The 19,237-nt window shown below is 38.0% G+C and overlaps 1 protein-coding gene across 3 annotated transcripts in view; it reads left to right on the top strand.

The window, feature by feature from the left end:
• Nucleotides 1-19,237, top strand: part of LOC131438776 (RNA-binding protein Musashi homolog Rbp6) — a 1,824,137-nt gene that overhangs the window by 731,794 nt on the left and 1,073,106 nt on the right. For all 3 annotated transcript variants that reach the window (XM_058609032.1, XM_058609031.1, XM_058609030.1), the window contains exon 3: nt 5,532-5,613. In XM_058609032.1, coding sequence (XP_058465015.1) covers nt 5,532-5,613 — 82 coding nt within the window. The remainder of the gene's footprint in view (nt 1-5,531; nt 5,614-19,237) is intronic.

Raw genomic sequence — 19,237 nt, 5'->3', positions numbered from 1 at the left:
CAAAAACACATAGATGGGAACACTGCGGATTGATGAATTGAAATGTCATACTTCAGATCTAAATTCAGAATAACAATATTGGTAGGAAGTAAGAAGAAACAAATTAATGTAAGTGCGAAAAACGTGTCGGTGTAAGGTTTATTTCGGATTAGTTTGCATGGAAAACTTTTGATGATCTCATATTTCGTGAACTATATTGAATTGTTTCCTGAGGTAGTATAACGTTATTACTGAACTGGTTCACAACTGAATATGTACATATATTTGAATTAGATCCTATTGCATGTGAGCTTAACCTAGTAGTACGGACCATTAGTATGGAATGATAGTACGGAGTAGTAGTACGGCTGGATCATACGAAGCTTGATTGAGCAGGCAAGACACATAAACTGATTTGAGTTGAAGTGAACGAAAGACAAGTATATGCACTAAAACGTAAGAAACCAATTGTAAAACCTAACCTAAACATGCCTTATTACTAATGTTATTGTAATTATGCAGGAATTTAAAGCGGCTAAACTTCGAACGAATAAACGTCGCTACGAATTTGGAAATCTTCTACGGTCTTTCTTGTTACCGCGAGACGCAAGTAACAATCAGTACTGCGAAATTTCCTTCGATTTTCAAAAGAATAATCGAAATCGGATTGTTTGATATAGAAATTTCATATGTTTTTTTTTGTTTCGCTTCCTTAAGTGAGGGAATACAATTTTGTCGTGAAAACGACTTACTTTAGTATGGGACACTTTTTCGAAATTTACCCTATACAAGAATGGGTAGAACTCAATCATAATCATAATATCTTGTTTTTTTTTGTTTCGATTAAAGGAGTTTTACCCTTTAGGTCATTCACCTCCTCGGGCCAGAAAAACTTTTCGACTCTATGTGCGTGGTTGAGAATCGAACTCAGGTGGGCTGCGTGAATTTCGGGGTTTAAACCCCTCCCAAAAAAAACTAAATTTTACATTTTTCACAGCCTTTTCCCTATCTTATTTACTGGACTAATAAAGCAAATCTTTCAAATTTTACCATTCTACATTAAATGAATAAATTTTTTCCTAACTAATTTCCAAGTGACAATTAGTGTAAAATTTTGCTGCCTCTCTTTGATCCACCTTAAAGCCTGAGTGTGTCGCGGTTCTTACCAGCAATTTAGCTCTCAACAAGCGGTTCTATTTTGTTGGTCGTTGAGCGCTTATTGAACGACATATTGCATGAAATATTCGTTCGGTTTGTTGTTTTTTCTCTTGCAAAAATAGTGTCAAAATTAGGTGTTACCTTAATATAGAAAGAAAATTTGTTGTTATTCTACGTGAAGTAGAAGAATTATACAGGTATGTAGTGTTAGTTTGAAAAAAATAAGTGGAAAAATCTTCAGAAATTCTCCAGTAAAACCAGTCCAAAGAGGCTCCAACTCCTCATATTAAAAATGGCTCAACAGTGGACCTCTGTCTGTCGGGTTTGTTGAACGAAAAAAAAAATGGCATTCGGTTCAACGGTCTGTTTCAAAATCGGCAAACGAAGGTCCCGTGTTGGCCTTCCGTTGAACGATTGATTCGACGTTTATTGGACCAGTGATCCAACGTATTGGTCCAACGAAGGACCACCGTTGAACGTTTTTTCTAAGAGGGTTTCAATGATACACATACGTACGATTTCATGATTCAACACCTCAACCGATCGTTGCTTCAGAGACAATCCCCACAGTCAAATTTCGATAACCAATGGAACTGAAAAAAACCCACCAGTAAAGCATGCAATTCTAGATTTTACCATTTAACTTAATCTGATGATCTATTTTTAGATATCAAATTTGAAACTTTACATCAAATCAACATTTCAAGACCCCTTTATATAATTCAAATTTGCATAAAATCCCTCCTCACCTTCAACTGGAAATCCTGCGTACGGGCCTGTCCTCTCAAAAAATAATTCATAGCAAGCAAACTATCTTCACGTGATGATAAAAATATATTCCATTTTCGCTAACAGACTGATTACTGGCTCTTAGCTGTCGAATGTTTCTGTGAGTTCCGAACGTGAATGAATGGCGTGATGACTTTATGCCAAGAAAACTGTCGCATATCACTTATTTAATTCGTGTCAAGTTAATAGACGGTAAGAATTCTTAGTTATATTTGAATATTATACACAGAAGAAGCAGGAGCGCAGGATTACCGATGGCGATGGCGAATACCGCAAACAAACAAACGCTTGGTTTGCTGGTTGCTCGAGAGGAAAACAAACTACTGCAATCTTGTTGCTTCTGAAAATCAAATTCCTGCTAAATAACATTTAATTGGGCCTGATCGAAATAGTGCATGATAGTAAATCAATCAGTAGAATAAAAAATAAATCTTGTAATCAATATCCAACATGAAAAATTTGTTCATTGAATTTTTACTTGTGAGCTGTAGAAAACTCATATCCTCATTACAGCAAAACTTTTATTCAAACGCTCTAGCGTTGGCATTGCACACAAAATGAATTCTGTACAAACGAATATGAAACAAGTGGTGTGATAATATCTTTCACTTGCCATTTAAATAGTCTCATTCAAGCATTTATAAGATTCCATTCCTGACCATTAGTATTGTGAGCTTATCAAATAACCTAATAGTAGCTTTCAAACTTAGTCTAAGTCTTTCGAAATCGATTCGTGCATCCTCGGAAAATTTTGGTGCATTTAAAACGCAGGGATCGGTTACGTCACATATAAAATTACATCTCTCGAACCGCAAATGCTCGCCATAACCATAAAAGTGCATCGCATAACTAACTCAAAATTTAATTTTTCTTAAGGGCACTCAACACACTTACTTGCATTTACCGTACCCTCGACGACGTATTTTAGGTAGTCAGGGTCAGTCCCGTTGTACGACTGTCTGAATTTCGGAACTAAATTCAGAACCTGGAATCTGGTCCACCTGAATTGTGATCTTAATTTTAGGTTTAGAACTTTGTTTCAAAATTCCAGAAATTAAAACTAGATGACTCATGAACTAAATGTTCAATCTGAGCTCCAAACCTGAATATTTGAACTAACTTCTGAATCAGAATTTAATTCCTAAATTCGGTTTCATAATTTAACTTTTGATTTTAGTTTCAGAACTTAATTCCTCAATTTCAGTTTCAGAATTATTTTTTAGAATTTAGAACTGAAAGGTGGAAATGAATTCGATAATTTCTTAATTCTGGCATTCAAGTTAAAAATGTGTCATAATTCTAGAACTAAATTCATGAACTGAATTCTATATCTGGATTCCGAGGCAGAATTTTGCAACTGGACTCGGAGCCTGTTTCATGTTTCGTTGTCCAAGATTTTGGTTCTGGTGTAAACAAAAAAATGATGTACTCAACAGTTGTAATTATCGGATAATTTAGTCTTTTTAGAACTATTATAACATTCCCAAAGGATTGAGCAAAGTTTTTCTCTACTAAGTATGTAAATCCACAAAAAAATCTATTATAACATTATTTGTTGAATTTTTTTGCTCTCATTTGTGTCGTATTATTTAATTGAAATGGTACTTCAGTATAGCTGCAAAAGCTCACACAATCAACTAATACGAGCGATTATCTATATATGTTATCTCTATTCGTACTCACGTCTTTCAGTTATGTCCGTGAAATAACCCAGTCGCCTTGTTATTATTACTATTACTATTACTCTACTGCGAATCAGCCGGCTTCGGTTTTTCCATTTTTTTAACGCATGCATGAAATCGAACGCAGCACTCTGTGTGTTTCGTTCGTAGAGGCGGTGTTGTGTTTTTTTCTTCCGTACCAGCGCATGTTTGACATTTTTGACACCCATAACAATGTTATTTCGGAACCGGAAATTGGATCAGGATGAAATTTAGGAATATTGTATGGAATCATAATCTATTTTACTCAAAATAGGTCGAGCCATCGCTGAGAAAAGTGAGTTCGATGTTAGAGTTTGTGGACAACGGTATCGGTGTTTCCGGAATCGGAAATCCAACAAAGTCCCTCGATTTGAATTGATTTGTGTTGAGTTTTTATCACCACTCCTTATAACAGTTTAAAATCACTTTCGTTCCTGTAATTGCGGAACCGGAAGTTGAATCCGAATAAAATAAGGAAATTTTGTATGGGACTACAAGACCTTTCATTTGAAGCTAAGTTTGTGAAAATTGGTTCGGCCATCGGCCGGCTGATACAATTCAAACCGCGAATTTCAAGTCACACAAGTATTTTTTTCCCCTAAATACGAATAGTTAATTCGATTGATTAATTAGTTCCGCCAAAGACTTTGCTGGTTGTGATGACAAACCTTGGAGAAAAAAAAAACGACAGCTTTCCAATCAGAGAAAAGGTAAACGTTGGAAAATTCTTCGGATCGTCGTATTTGTGTGATGAGAAAAAATCCTCCGCTAACGAAACCATTCTCCTGCTTGCCATTATGTCAGTATTAAAATTAATTTTTCTTCTTCAGCCTTTTGACTGTCATTGACATTTCCCATAGAAAAGAAATTTCCCTACGCAGCAACCTTTTTCGGCTTGTGCCAACAAACCGATGCGTAAATGAGCATACTTTGCTCCTATAGGTGGCCTTTTTTTCCGAAGGAATTCCAACCCTATCTCAGCCTATAAAATGAAATTCCAATCCACTCTTTATGAAAAGTGAATATTGATTTTGGACTCTCTCGAGAGGTGCTTCTAGTGAAGTCCTTGCCCAGCCACCGTCGTCCCCAACGCTAGAACTCCCGAGAGCATGTTTCAATTTACGTCTCATACGTCGTCCTCTTCCCGTTCCCTCTGCCGGTCACCCGGTCAACGGGAAGGAACAACTAGCGAAAGAGAGCTTGCTTGATTATACAAAAAACGACCGAAGTGTGATAATGTAACTTTGCTTTCACCGAGCCGGACCAGGGCGGTCGTCCCGATTAGCCGAGCCAACCTCGGTGATGATCCACCCGGGGCTTCAAGGAGCTTTGAACTGTGTTTCGGTACCTACTTCGCATTCCGTAACTTCAATGACTTGTCATAACTGAAGGCAAAATACCTCGGTATCATTGCTGGGAGCAGCTGAAGCATATCGATGGCATTTTTTTTTGTTGTTGCGTCGGGCCAACTCCTTGCCACTATCCTGCTGTGGTATTTACTGCTGACGAGCCAAACAAGGGAACCGGCTCACACCCGGGCGGAAAAGATTAGCCGAGGGACCGGAGATTGTTGCGGTGAGTCGATGACAAACTTTTTCCAGTGTGCATATTTCTCGGCGAAAAAAGGGTTCGTCGGTCGTCATCGGAAAAACAATGACTGGTACCGGGCGAATTCGGTCTCCGAAGTGCGGGTCTACTTGGGGTAATGAGAAAATTTCCCCCTGGAAAATGCGCGGCTGCTGGTTATCCGAATGCCTGAGCCAACCAGCGAAGATTCGATTTACTGATACTGAGTAATGCGACCGAAAGTTTTAATTCTAATGAAAAAATCTCATGAATGCCAAATTTGGGCTCTTGTTAACTGTATTTTTTTGTTTTCTCTGTTTCAATCTCTTTTTGCAGAAAGCCTTAGGGATTACTTTAGTAAATTCGGAGAAATCACAGAGGTGATGGTGATGAAGGACCCCACGACGCGAAGGTCGAGGTAAGTTTGTTTCGTTTTGTTGTTTCTTCTGTTTTGTACATTCAAGCAATAGAACCAATAACCAGTAAGCAGTTGTAAATTTCGAATCCAGTTTCGGTATCCCGTTAGTGCCTAGATTGTACCATTTTTACTAACCTTGAAATTTTCTGTTCCTTTCCATGCATTCAACAAATCATTTACTGTACTGTATCATTGGATTATTTTTTTCGTGGCTTTAGTAACTTGTTTTAATTTTACTTCCGTTTTGAAACACTCCATTAATCACATCGAAAGAAAGAATTGTTATACATGTGCGTGTGTCGCATGTTGGGATTACAAACAAAATACGCTGAAAGCACAAATGGGATAAAGACAAAATTTCTGTATCCCGTCATGGTTTGACAAATTCATTTGTGTACTCTTCAGAATCTTTGACGCACCGGTATCAGAAATACCAGGAACTTGAACTTGAAAAATTCCTGCTTTCAATAGGATTCCTTTATGCGCCTAATATGTAAGAGCCTTGCCATCATTCAGTGACAGGCTCACGGGGGATTACTGCAACACAAGAGCGTCTGCCAGAGTAGCATCAGTAATAATCACAAAACCGAAACGCGTATTTCCTGCTACTTCATGTGATCCGATCGGAACCCGTCGTAACCGCCGTTGTCGTCTATCGTAGATAAGTTTGTTGAGGTAAGACAAACGGAATTGTTTTAGGCTCACCATTAATCCTTTCATCGATGCTTTCTGTGAGCTTTTTTGGTTCGATTCTAAAAGATTTTTGATTTTTTTTTTGCATCTGGAAATGAGTTTATTTTTGGGGCTAATGAACATACTTGATTCTTCCTATGGCTCACAATTTGTTACTCAACATAAGAAAAAACTTCCGTTTTGCTACGTCATCCTTATAAACGTGATATATTTTATTATATATTTCATTCGCTATCAAAAATGCAGATGATGACATGGTTCAACAATAAAATCAAATGGTGACAATAATTTCATTACCTTCATGCTTTCGCGTCACTTTAACAGCAACATTGCAAAATTTTCGGACTATTTCTTCCGCAGTAGAGCTTCTTAAAGCCGAAGCGAAGATATTGTATCCGATTTTATCACAATTCGTTGATTGAAAGTCGAGTAATCGACTAAATAAACGATCTAATAGTTGCCGGTTTCAAATTTCATGGTTTCAATATCATTCCACTAAGCTACTGAGAATGCTATCGTGCCGCTGCATCCCACACATACCTATTTAGGACTTAAAAGACGAACGCAAGCACACTTCGAGTACGTGTTTGGCAGGATTCATTATTACACGTCAGAGAACAGAATGATTACCCGAAGCGGCACGACTGCCTGGAAGGGAGGCTCAATGGGTTTGAAAGATTATGATTTAAAAATGTGGGTGGGTAATGTCAGAGACATAACTGGATGTCGTGAATACGAAAACAACTGACATGTTCCTTAACACTTCCGAATATCAATTAGTTGATCAATTCATACAGTGCAAGCATTCCCCTTTTCCACATTTTTCGCAAAAACAAAGAAGTCTTCACTTGATCTCGATTACTGTGAATTTAACACAGCGAAAGGTGCACAAATCAAATCAAACAGTTCTATATTTGCACTAAACTAAGGATATTCACCTCCGATTTGCGAACAAGAAATCCCAATAGTTCTTTAGAAAACTCTTAGAGCCATTAGAATGGCTGATTTTGTGTGATGCTCTCCACCGTTGTCCTCTTTTCGTTGTTTTTTTACCAATGCAAACAACTGGCAGCTGTGACGTAATCGATCTTTTCGGAAGCGAAACTAGCTTTGCAAACGACACAAAATACATCTGCTCGCAGTGGCGATAGAATCCAAACTGATCCAATTTTTGTTAAGAGGTTTCTTTTTACGTGATTTCGTTTGTAGCTTTTCCACTAATGGGCGGTCATAACAACTATAAAAATAGCTGCATAAAGAATTTTAATGTCGATTATTTAATTTTGGATTTGCATTTCATTGAAAGAAATTATCAGGATGCTGTAAGGGATTCATTCCTGCCTTTCAGAAGGACCAAATTGTGGAACTCACTACGACATTAAGCACTATTCGGAACATTTTTCTCGAACGATTTGTTGTAAAGCAGCAGATATTTTGTTCTCTTCCTCAGAACGCGTTCTGATTGGCTGATGTTGACATGGGTCAAATGAGACAGGTTTTTCAATAGTGTACTATTGAAATACTTCAATGCTGTTGCTATAAACGTTTAAGTTGAAAAATTTCGATTCTATTGGTAGTTAGATTGTATAAATCCTTTCACAGATCACTGAGCTATGAGCTTTCAAAATACGAGCAAGGCAAACGCACCTTATGGATTATCCCCTTTGATACTCGTTTATACCAAACATTTCAGGAAAGTTTAATTTTGAATTATTTGAGATTATGTCACACAACTGATAATTTTATTATGAAATTGTGATCATATTTCCAATGGCGTGTAGCAAAAATTATGTTGATTCGTTAGATACAACAAGAGATATTCACGATCAAAAACTTATCACTCTCTCAGAGGGTAAATTTTGAAAAGGCACCCCATAGTAAAGTAAGTCGTATTCACGACAAAAAATAAGAAAAAAACTTCCGTTTTGCTACGTCATCCTTATAAACGTGATATATTTTATTATATATTTTATTCGCTATCAAAAATGAAGATGATGAAATTGTTCAACATTATTAAAATGGTGACCATAGTTTCATTTACTTCATGCTTTCGCGTCACTTTAACAGCAACATTGCATAATTTTCGAACTATTTCTTCCGCGGTAGAGCTTCTTAGAGCCGAAGCGAAAATATAATACCCGTTTTTAACACAGTAATCGACTAAATAAATGATCTAATAGTTGCCGGTTTCAAATTTCATGGTTTCAATATCTTTCCACTAAGCTACCGAGAATGCTATCGGGCCGCTGGATCCCGCACATACCTATTTAGGACTGAAAAGACGAACGCAAGCGCACTTCGAGTACGTGTTTGGCAGGATTCATTATTATACGCCAGAGAACAGAATGATTACCCGAAGCGGCACGAGTGTCTGGAAGGGAGGTTCAATCAGTTGAAAAAATTGTGATTTCAAAATTCTTGGATTGTCATAGTATACTTTTTGAGGACAGAAAAAACGTCAAATCCACCTTTTCCACACGATTTGGCTTCCTTGAACGATTTTCTATTCCCAAACCTCAAGTCATATCTGAGAAATCGATGTTAGTTTCGCTTTGAAATTTTGGATTTTTTGAACCTGAAACCAAAACTAGTATGGCTATCGCATCACAATAAGTCTTGTGGATTGTTGTGCTTTAGATATGTAGTCATTTAGATGGTCTTAGACACGTGTGACAGCAATGGAATGACAGTAAATGTTACCAAATGTAACACCATCTCTCGGACGCAGTCACAAATTCTATTTAAATATTCAAAAATGATAGTTGCAGTAGAAAAGTTTAAAGTGTGTGTAAAATAACACCGGTATGAGACTCGCCAGAAATTAGCAATCTTCCCAAACATATTTTTTTTATCTGAGGGACCCTGTCAAAACGAAATCCTGTGTACGGCTCTGACTTGGAACTCGGAGTCTATTTCGAAATACATAAATAAATGAATGACTCCGTAGGCATAAGACAAATCCTCCCGCCTTATAGTAGTCAATCCAAGTTTTAATAAACTTTTTTCTCATGAAAATCATGGCGTCATTTCTGTGAAGCCCAACTTAAATTTTTGCCTTTCATAACTTTGCATAACATGATAAAAATTAAAAATATATAAGTTTTCTTACAAAAACTGGTTTTAGGAGAGTCTTCAGAAAATACTTAATAGCATGAATTTTACTTGAGTTACGAGAATAGCACCTTCTCGAATTCGTTTGAAATAAACAACTTTGCACAACTTTGTCGAAGTTACTTGGCCCTGAGACAAAAGAATATTTTCATCTCACTTTTTCGGGGGATTAATCACCTAAATGATATTTTCAAAAGATGGTACCTATTATTCTGAGCAACTTTTCTGAAAATAATGCATCTCGAGAACCACGTTTTGACCGCGTTATTAATTAATAGCGTAAAATTGAACTTTTGAGCCGCTGTGCCCCGGTTTCCCCTACTATAATGTTATTCATTTTATTCTACCTTGGCGTTAACTTTATGGTCGTTCGCAGTTCGACTCAAACAAAAAATAAAAAAGTTTGTTCGGACTTCGCTTTACTAGACCGTATAAATACTAACAGTTTAAAGACCTTTTTTGAAGATTTTTGATTAGTTCATTATTTCAAATAACGGCTTAAAATTTCAAGCAGTTGTTATCCTTTTTGGACACTTATTTTCGGTAGTTCCGGAACCGAGATCCAGAGAATTGGCCCTCAACTAGATTTAAACCCTAATCCACTTAGTGGTGTGATATTGCCTTTCTCTTTAATCGAAACAGTCTTATTAGCCAAGCTTAGAATCATATGGAAAGTCTTGCGGTTCCATACGAAATTATGGGTTAAAATGTGCAAAAAATGAAAATATGCTGAACCGATTTTCACAAAACTAGATTCAAATGAAAGGTTTTACGATATTGATCCAACTTCCGGTTTCGGAATTACACGGGGATTAAAAGGAAAAATTTCAATTTCAAACTACTTCCTCACTTTTCTCAGAGATGGCGTTACCGATTCTAATAATCTTAGATTCAAATGGTCCCACACAAAAATCCCAAATTTCATCCGGAGTATTAAGAATTCCAAAGAGTTATAGAGAACGATGATCCAAAACACGAAAATATATTTCAATACTGGACTCAACTCAATTCCATTCGACGTGTCATGTCAATTGACAACCAAGCAAATCGACTTCGGCTGTACCAGTCTCCGGCTTCCGGTTCCGGAAGCACCGGGAGTGATGTTCACAAACTCCTAAATCGAATTCAATTTTCTTAGCGGTTTATTTTTTTACGGGAAGCTATCCGTAAAAAAATAATCCATTGATTGCAAGAAAACAATAATGAGAAAAATGTATGATTTGAATTGTTACGATACTTAACAACCTATACATTCAGTTCCTCCTATTTATCCACGTTGTTTCAACTGTGGCTAAGAATAATTTTCACCTGCAGGTTCGACACTAACTTCCGCCGATTATCCCGAATCCTCATCTGACCATAATACTGTGGTATTCTTCAAAATAATTTTCAAATTTCATTTGAATCTAAGTATGTGAAAATCGGTTCCAAGAAAAGTTAATGCAAAAAACCCTTCTTAATCCACCTAGTGGTATGATAATGCCTTTCTCTTCTTTCATAACAGTCTCATGAAAATATGTTTCATACTTTTATTAAATAATTTTGGATACTAATTTTGACACCAATTGATTTAGATTGATTCGAGTAGTTCACAAAAGCATGCTTCAGTGTTTATGTCACACAGTCAGCATCATTTTTCCAAACTAGTGCTTGACATTTGCGTTGCCTATTAGTATGAGAATAGTGATGGTAATCTGAAAAAAAGCCTTCTTAGTCCACTTAGTGGAATTTTCATATATCTTGAAAAATCACCATAGGGGGGAGTACACGAAATTTTCGAAATAGAAATTTCGAAAAAATTTTTGATGCCAAAAGGCTTAGAATTGCATGAAACGTCGAGATTTAGAGTCATCTCGAAAAAAAATTTTTTGAAAAAGTCGACTTTTTGGGACTTTTTGAAAATTGAAAAGTTCCAGAAAGTTGAATCTTTCAAAAAAAAATTTTATGAGATGACACTAAATTTCGATGTTTCATGCAGTTTTAAGAGTTTCGGCATCAAAAAAAATTTTCGATTTTGGAAATTTCATGTACTCCCCCCTATGGTGCTTTTTCAAAATCGAAAATTGTCAAACCTTTACCACCGGGCAGCACCCCTTACGCATGTCCGATTAAGCTCAATTTTTGCACGAAGGCTTTTTTCGAGGTGCTTAAACTTTTGAGCACTAGAACTTAACGAAAATAGAGGTGATCCCAAAATTTTGGCACCCTTATATATATAAGAGAAGTAAAAATCAATGTGTTTTGTCGGTTACGTCACTTATAAAGGGTGATTTTTTAAGAGCTTGAGAACTTTTTTAAACAATAAAACGCATAAAATTTGCAAAATCTCATCGGTTCTTTATTTTAAACGTTAGATTGGTACATGACATTTACTTTTTGAAGATAATTTCATTTAAATGTTGACCGCGGCTGCGTCTTAGGTGGTCCGTTCGGAAAATCCGCTTTTTTATCGACAAATTTTGTTCAGCGATGAGGCTCATTTCTGGTTGAATGGTTACGTAAATAAGCAAAATTGCCGCATTTGGAGTGAAGAGCAACCAGAAGCCGTTCAAGAACTGCCCATGCATCCCGAAAAATGCACTGTTTGGTGTGGTTTGTACGCTGGTGGAATCATTGGACCGTATTTTTTCAAAGATGCTGTTGGACGCAACGTTACAGTGAATGGCGATCGCTATCGTTCGATGCTAACAAACTTTTTGTTGCCAAAAATGGAAGAACTGAACTTGGTTGACATGTGGTTTCAACAAGATGGCGCTACATGCCACACAGCTCGCGATTCTATGGCCATTTTGAGGGAAAACTTCGGAGAACAATTCATCTCAAGAAATGGACCGGTAAGTTGGCCACCAAGATCATGCGATTTGACGCCTTTAGACTATTTTTTGTGGGGCTACGTCAAGTCTAAAGTCTACAGAAATAAGCCAGTAACTATTCCAGCTTTGGAAGACAACATTTCCGAAGAAATTCGGGCTATTCCGGCCGAAATGCTCGAAAAAGTTGCCCAAAATTGGACTTTCCGAATGGACCACCTAAGACGCAGCCGCGGTCAACATTTAAATGAAATTATCTTCAAAAAGTAAATGTCATGTACCAATCTAACGTTTAAAATAAAGAACCGATGAGATTTTGCAAATTTTATGCGTTTTATTGTTTAAAAAAGTTCTCAAGCTCTTAAAAAATCACCCTTTACCATCATATATCTGGAACCAAAAGTCACAACCATTTGATCTTCGAACTTGATCAATGGCCCGACAGTAGCTTTCAAACGAGCCCAAGTTTGTTAAAATCGGTTCAGCCATCTCGGAGAAAATTGATAGCGTTCAAATACAACCCTTTTTGTCGGTTACGTCACTTATACAATCATATCTCCGGAACCAAAAGTCACAGCCATTTGATCTTCGAACTTGATCAATGGTGCGACAGTAGCTTTCAAACAAGCCCAAGTTTGTTAAAATCGGTTCAGCCATCTCTGAGAAAATTGAGCGCGTTCAAATACAACGCTTTTTGTCGGTTACGTCACTTATACAATCATATCTCCGGAACCAAAAGTCACAGCCATTTGATCTTCGAACTTGATCAATGGTCCGACAGTAGCTTTCAAACGAGCCCGATTTTGTTAAAATCGGTTCAGCCATCTCTGAGAAATTTGAGCGCGTTCAAATACAACGCTTTTTGTCGGTTACGTCACTTATACAATCATATCTCCGGAACCAAAAGTCACAGCCATTTGATCTTCGAACTTAATCAATGGTCCGACAGTAGCTTTCAAACAAGCCCAAGTTTGTTAAATCGGTTCAGCCATCTCAGAGAAAATTGAGAGCGTTCAAATACAACGCTTTTTGTCGGTTACGTCACTTATACAATCATATCTCCGGAACCAAAAATCACAGCCATTTGATCTTCGAACTTGATCAATGGCCCGACAGTAGCTTTCAAACAAGCCTAAGTTTGTTAAAATCGGTTCAGCCATCTCAGAGAAAATTGATAGCGTTCAAATACAACCCTTTTTGTCGGTTACGTCACTTATACAATCATATCTCCGGAACCAAAAGTCACAGCCATTTGATCTTCGAACTTGATCAATGGTGCGACAGTAGCTTTCAAACAAGCCGAAGTTTGTTAAAATCGGTTCAGTAATCTCAGAGAAAATTGAGAGCGTTCAAATACAACGCTTTTTGTCGGTTACGTCACTTATACAATCATATCTCCGGAACCAAAAGTCACAGCCATTTGATCTTCGAACTTGATCAATGGTGCGACAGTAGCTTTCAAACAAGCCCAAGGTTGTTAAAATCGGTTCAGCCATCTCAGAGAAAATTGAGAGCGTTCAAATACAACGCTTTTTGTCGGTTACGTCACTTATACAATCATATCTCCGAAACCAAAAGTCACAGCCATTTGATCTTCGAACTTGATCAATGGCCTGACAGTAGCTTTCGAACGAGCCCAAGTTTGTTAAAATCGGACCAGCCATCTCTGAGAAAATTGAGCGCGTTCAAATACAACGCTTTTTGTCGGTTACGTCACTTATACAATCATATCTCCGGAACCAAAAGTCACAGCCATTTGATCTTCGAACTTGATCAATGGTCCGACAGTAGCTTTCAAACGAGCCCGATTTTGTTAAAATCGGTTCAGCCATCTCTGAGAAATTTGAGCGCGTTCAAATACAACGCTTTTTGTCGGTTACGTCACTTATACAATCATATCTTCGGAACCAAAAGTCACAGCCATTTGATCTTTGAACTTGATCAACGGCCCGACAGTAGCTTTCAAACGAGCCCAAGTTTGTTAAAATCGGTTCTGCCATCTCTGAGAAAATTGAGCGCGTTCAAATAGCACGATTTTTGTCGGTTACGTCACTTATACAATCATATCTCCGGAACCAAAAGTCACAGCCATTTGATCTTCGAACTTGATCAATGGCCCGACAGTAGCTTTCAAACGAGCCCAAGTTTGTTAAAATCAGTTCAGCCATCTCTGAGAAAATTGAGCGCGTTCAAATAGCACGATTTTTGTCGGTTACGTCACTTATACAATCATATCTCCGGAACCAAAAGTCACAGCCATTTGATCTTCGAACTTGATCAATGGCCCGACAGTAGCTTTCAAACGAGCCCAAGTTTGTTAAAATCGGTTGAGCCATCTCTGAGAAAATTGAGCGCGTTCAAATATCTTCGAAAAGTGCACACACACACACACATACACACACACAGACATTTTCCGATCTCGTCGAGCTGAGTCGAATGGTATATAACACTATGGGTCTCCGAGGCTCCGTTCGAAAGTCGGTTTTTCCAGCAATTCTAATACCTTTCTATAGAGAAAGGCAAAACCCTTCTTAGTCCACTTAGTGGAATTTTCATATATCTTTAAAAATCACCATAGGGGGGAGTACATGAAATTTTCGAAATCGAAAAAAAAATTTTTGATGCCAAAAGGCTTAGAATTGCATGAAACGTCGAGATTTAGTGTCATCTCGAAAAAATTTTTTTTTTGAAAAAGTCAACTTTTTGGGACTATAAATAAAAAGGAGAAGTCCCAGAAAGTTGATTTTTTCAAAAAAAAGTTTTTTTGAGATGACACTAAATTTCGATGTTTCATGCAGTTTTAAGAGTTTCGGCATCAAAAAAAAATTTCATGTACTCTCCCCTATGGTGCTTTTTCAAGATCGAAAATTGTCAAACCTTTACCACCGGGCAGCACCCCTTAAGCATGTCCGATTTAGGTCAAATTTTGCATGAAGGCTTTTTTCGAGGTGCTTAAACTTTTGAGCACTAGAACTTAACGAAAATAGAGGTATCCCAAAATTTTAGCACCCTTATATATATAAGAGCAGTAAAAATCAACGTGTTTTGTCGGTTACGTCACTTATACAATCATATCTCCGGAACCAAAAGTCACAACCATTTGATCCTCGAATTTGATCAATGGCCCGACAGTAGCTTTCAAACAAGCCCAAGTTTGTTAAAATCGGTTCAGCCATCTCAGAGAAAATTGAGAGCGTTCAAATACAACGCTTTTTGTCGGTTACGTCACTTATACAATCATATCTCCGGAACCAAAAGTCACAGCCATTTGATCTTCGAACTTGATCAATGGCCCGACAGTAGCTTTCAAACAAGCCCAAGTTTGTTAAATCGGTTCAGCCATCTCAGAGAAAATTGAGAGCGTTCAAATACAACGCTTTTTGTCGGTTACGTCACTTATACAATCATATCTCCGGAACCAAAAGTCACAGCCATTTGATCTTCGAACTTGATCAATGGCCCGACAGTAGCTTTCAAACAAGCCCAAGTTTGTTAAAATCGGTTCAGCCATCTCAGAGAAAATTGAGAGCGTTCAAATACAACGTTTTTTGTCGGTTACGTCACTTATACATGCATATCTCCGGAACCAAAAGTCACAGCCATTTGATCTTCGAACTTGATCAATGGCCCGACAGTAGCTTTCAAACAAGCCCAAGTTTGTTAAAATCGGTTCAGCCATCTCAGAGAAAATTGAGAGCGTTCAAATACAACGCTTTTTGTCGGTTACGTCACTTATACAATCATATCTCCGGAACCAAAAGTCACAGCCATTTGATCTTCGAACTTGATCAATGGTGCGACAGTAGCTTTCAAACAAGCCCAAGTTTGTTAAAATCGGTTCAGCCATCTCAGAGAAAATTGAGAGCGTTCAAATACAACGCTTTTTGTCGGTTACGTCACTTATACAATCATATCTCCGGAACCAAAAGTCACAGCCTTTTGATCTTCGAACTTGATCAATGGCCTGACAGTAGCTTTCAAACAAGCCCAAGTTTGTTAAATCGGTTCAGCCATCTCAGAGAAAATTGAGAGCGTTCAAATACAACGCTTTTTGTCGGTTACGTCACTTATACAATCATATCTCCGGAACCAAAAGTCACAGCCATTTGATCTTCGAACTTGATCAATGGCCCGACAGTAGCTTTCAAACAAGCCCAAGTTTGTTAAAATCGGTTCAGCCATCTCAGAGAAAATTGAGAGCGTTCAAATACAACGCTTTTTGTCGGTTACGTCACTTATACAATCATATCTCCGGAACCAAAAGTCACAACCATTTGATCCTCGAATTTGATCAATGGCTCGACAGTAGCTTTCAAACAAGCCCAAGTTTGTTAAAATCGGTTCAGCCATCTCAGAGAAAATTGAGAGCGTTCAAATACAACGCTTTTTGTCGGTTACGTCACTTATACAATCATATCTCCGGAACCAAAAGTCACAGCCTTTTGATCTTCGAACTTGATCAATGGCCCGACAGTAGCTTTCAAACAAGCCCAAGTTTGTTAAATCGGTTCAGCCATCTCAGAGAAAATTGAGAGCGTTCAAATACAACGCTTTTTGTCGGTTACGTCACTTATACAATCATATCTCCGGAACCAAAAGTCACAGCCATTTGATCTTCGAACTTGATCAATGACCCGACAGTAGCTTTCAAACAAGCCCAAGTTTGTTAAAATCGGTTCAGCCATCTCAGAGAAAATTGAGAGCGTTCAAATACAACGCTTTTTGTCGGTTACGTCACTTATACAATCATATCTCCGGAACCAAAAGTCACAGCCTTTTGATCTTCGAACTTGATCAATGGCCTGACAGTAGCTTTCAAACAAGCCCAAGTTTGTTAAATCGGTTCAGCCATCTCAGAGAAAATTGAGAGCGTTCAAATACAACGCTTTTTGTCGGTTACGTCACTTATACAATCATATCTCCGGAACCAAAAGTCACAGCCTTTTGATCTTCGAACTTGATCAATGGCCCGACAGTAGCTTTCAAACAAGCCCAAGTTTGTTAAAATCGGTTCAGCCATCTCAGAGAAAATTGAGAGCGTTCAAATACAACGCTTTTTGTCGGTTACTTCACTTATACAATCATATCTCCGGAACCAAAAGTCACAGCCATTTGATCTTCGAACTTGATCAATGGTCCGACAGTAGCTTTCAAACAAGCCCAAGTTGGTTAAAATCGGTTCAGCCATCTCAGAGAAAATTGAGAGCGTTCAAATACAACGCTTTTTGTCGGTTACGTCACTTATACAATCATATCTCCGGAACCAAAAGTCACAGCCATTTGATCTTCGAACTTGATCAATGGCCCGACAGTAGCTTTCAAACAAGCCCAAGTTTGTTAAATCGGTTCAGCCATCTCAGAGAAAATTGAGAGCGTTCAAATACAACGCTTTTTGTCGGTTACGTCACTTATACAATCATATCTCCGGAACCAAAAGTCACAGCCATTTGATCTTCGAACTTGATCAATGGCCCGACAGTAGCTTTCAAACAAGCCCAAGTTTGTTAAAATCGGTTCAGCCATCTCAGAGAAAATTGAGAGCGTTCAAATACAACGCTTTTTGTCGGTTACGTCACTTATACAATCATATCTCCGGAACCAAAAGTCACAGCCTTTTGATCTTCGAACTTGATCAATGGCCTGACAGTAGCTTTCAAACAAGCCCAAGTTTGTTAAATCGGTTCAGCCATCTCAGAGAAAATTGAGAGCGTTCAAATACAACGCTTTTTGTCGGTTACGTCACTTATACAATCATATCTCCGGAACCAAAAGTCACAGCCTTTTGATCTTCGAACTTGATCAATGGCCCGACAGTAGCTTTCAAACAAGCCCAAGTTTGTTAAAATCGGTTCAGCCATCTCAGAGAAAATTGAGAGCGTTCAAATACAACGCTTTTTGTCGGTTACTTCACTTATACAATCATATCTCCGGAACCAAAAGTCACAGCCATTTGATCTTCGAACTTGATCAATGGTCCGACAGTAGCTTTCAAACAAGCCCAAGTTTGTTAAAATCGGTTCAGTAATCTCAGAGAAAATTGAGAGCGTTCAAATACAACGCTTTTTGTCGGTTACGTCACTTATACAATCATATCTCCGGAACCAAAAGTCACAGCCATTTGATCTTCGAACTTGATCAATGGCCCGACAGTAGCTTTCAAACAAGCCCAAGTTTGTTAAAATCGGTTCAGCCATCTCAGAGAAAATTGATAGCGTTCAAATACAACCCTTTTTGTCGGTTACGTCACTTATACAATCATATCTCCGGAACCAAAAGTCACAGCCATTTGATCTTCGAACTTGATCAATGGTGCGACAGTAGCTTTCAAACAAGCCCAAGTTTGTTAAAATCGGTTCAGTAATCTCAGAGAAAATTGAGAGCGTTCAAATACAACGCTTTTTGTCGGTTACGTCACTTATACAATCATATCTCCGGAACCAAAAGTCACAGCCATTTGATCTTCGAACTTGATCAATGGCCCGACAGTAGCTTTCAAACAAGCCCAAGTTTGTTAAAATCGGTTCAGCCATCTCAGAGAAAATTGATAGCGTTCAAATACAACCCTTTTTGTCGGTTACGTCACTTATACAATCATATCTCCGGAACCAAAAGTCACAGCCATTTGATCTTCGAACTTGATCAATGGTGCGACAGTAGCTTTCAAACAAGCCCAAGTTTGTTAAAATCGGTTCAGCCATCTCAGAGAAAATTGAGAGCGTTCAAATACAACGCTTTTTGTCGGTTACGTCACTTATACAATCATATCTCCGGAACCAAAAGTCACAGCCTTTTGATCTTCGAACTTGATCAATGGCCTGACAGTAGCTTTCAAACAAGCCCAAGTTTGTTAAATCGGTTCAGCCATCTCAGAGAAAATTGAGAGCGTTCAAATACAACGCTTTTTGTCGGTTACGTCACTTATACAATCATATCTCCGGAACCAAAAGTCACAGCCATTTGATCTTCGAACTTGATCAATGGCCCGACAGTAGCTTTCAAACAAGCCCAAG

The sequence above is a fragment of the Malaya genurostris genome, chromosome 3 (genome assembly GCF_030247185.1).
Source record: "Malaya genurostris strain Urasoe2022 chromosome 3, Malgen_1.1, whole genome shotgun sequence".
NCBI classification, from domain to species: Eukaryota; Metazoa; Arthropoda; class Insecta; order Diptera; family Culicidae; genus Malaya; species Malaya genurostris.
This window is presented reverse-complemented; position numbering and strand designations above follow the sequence as displayed.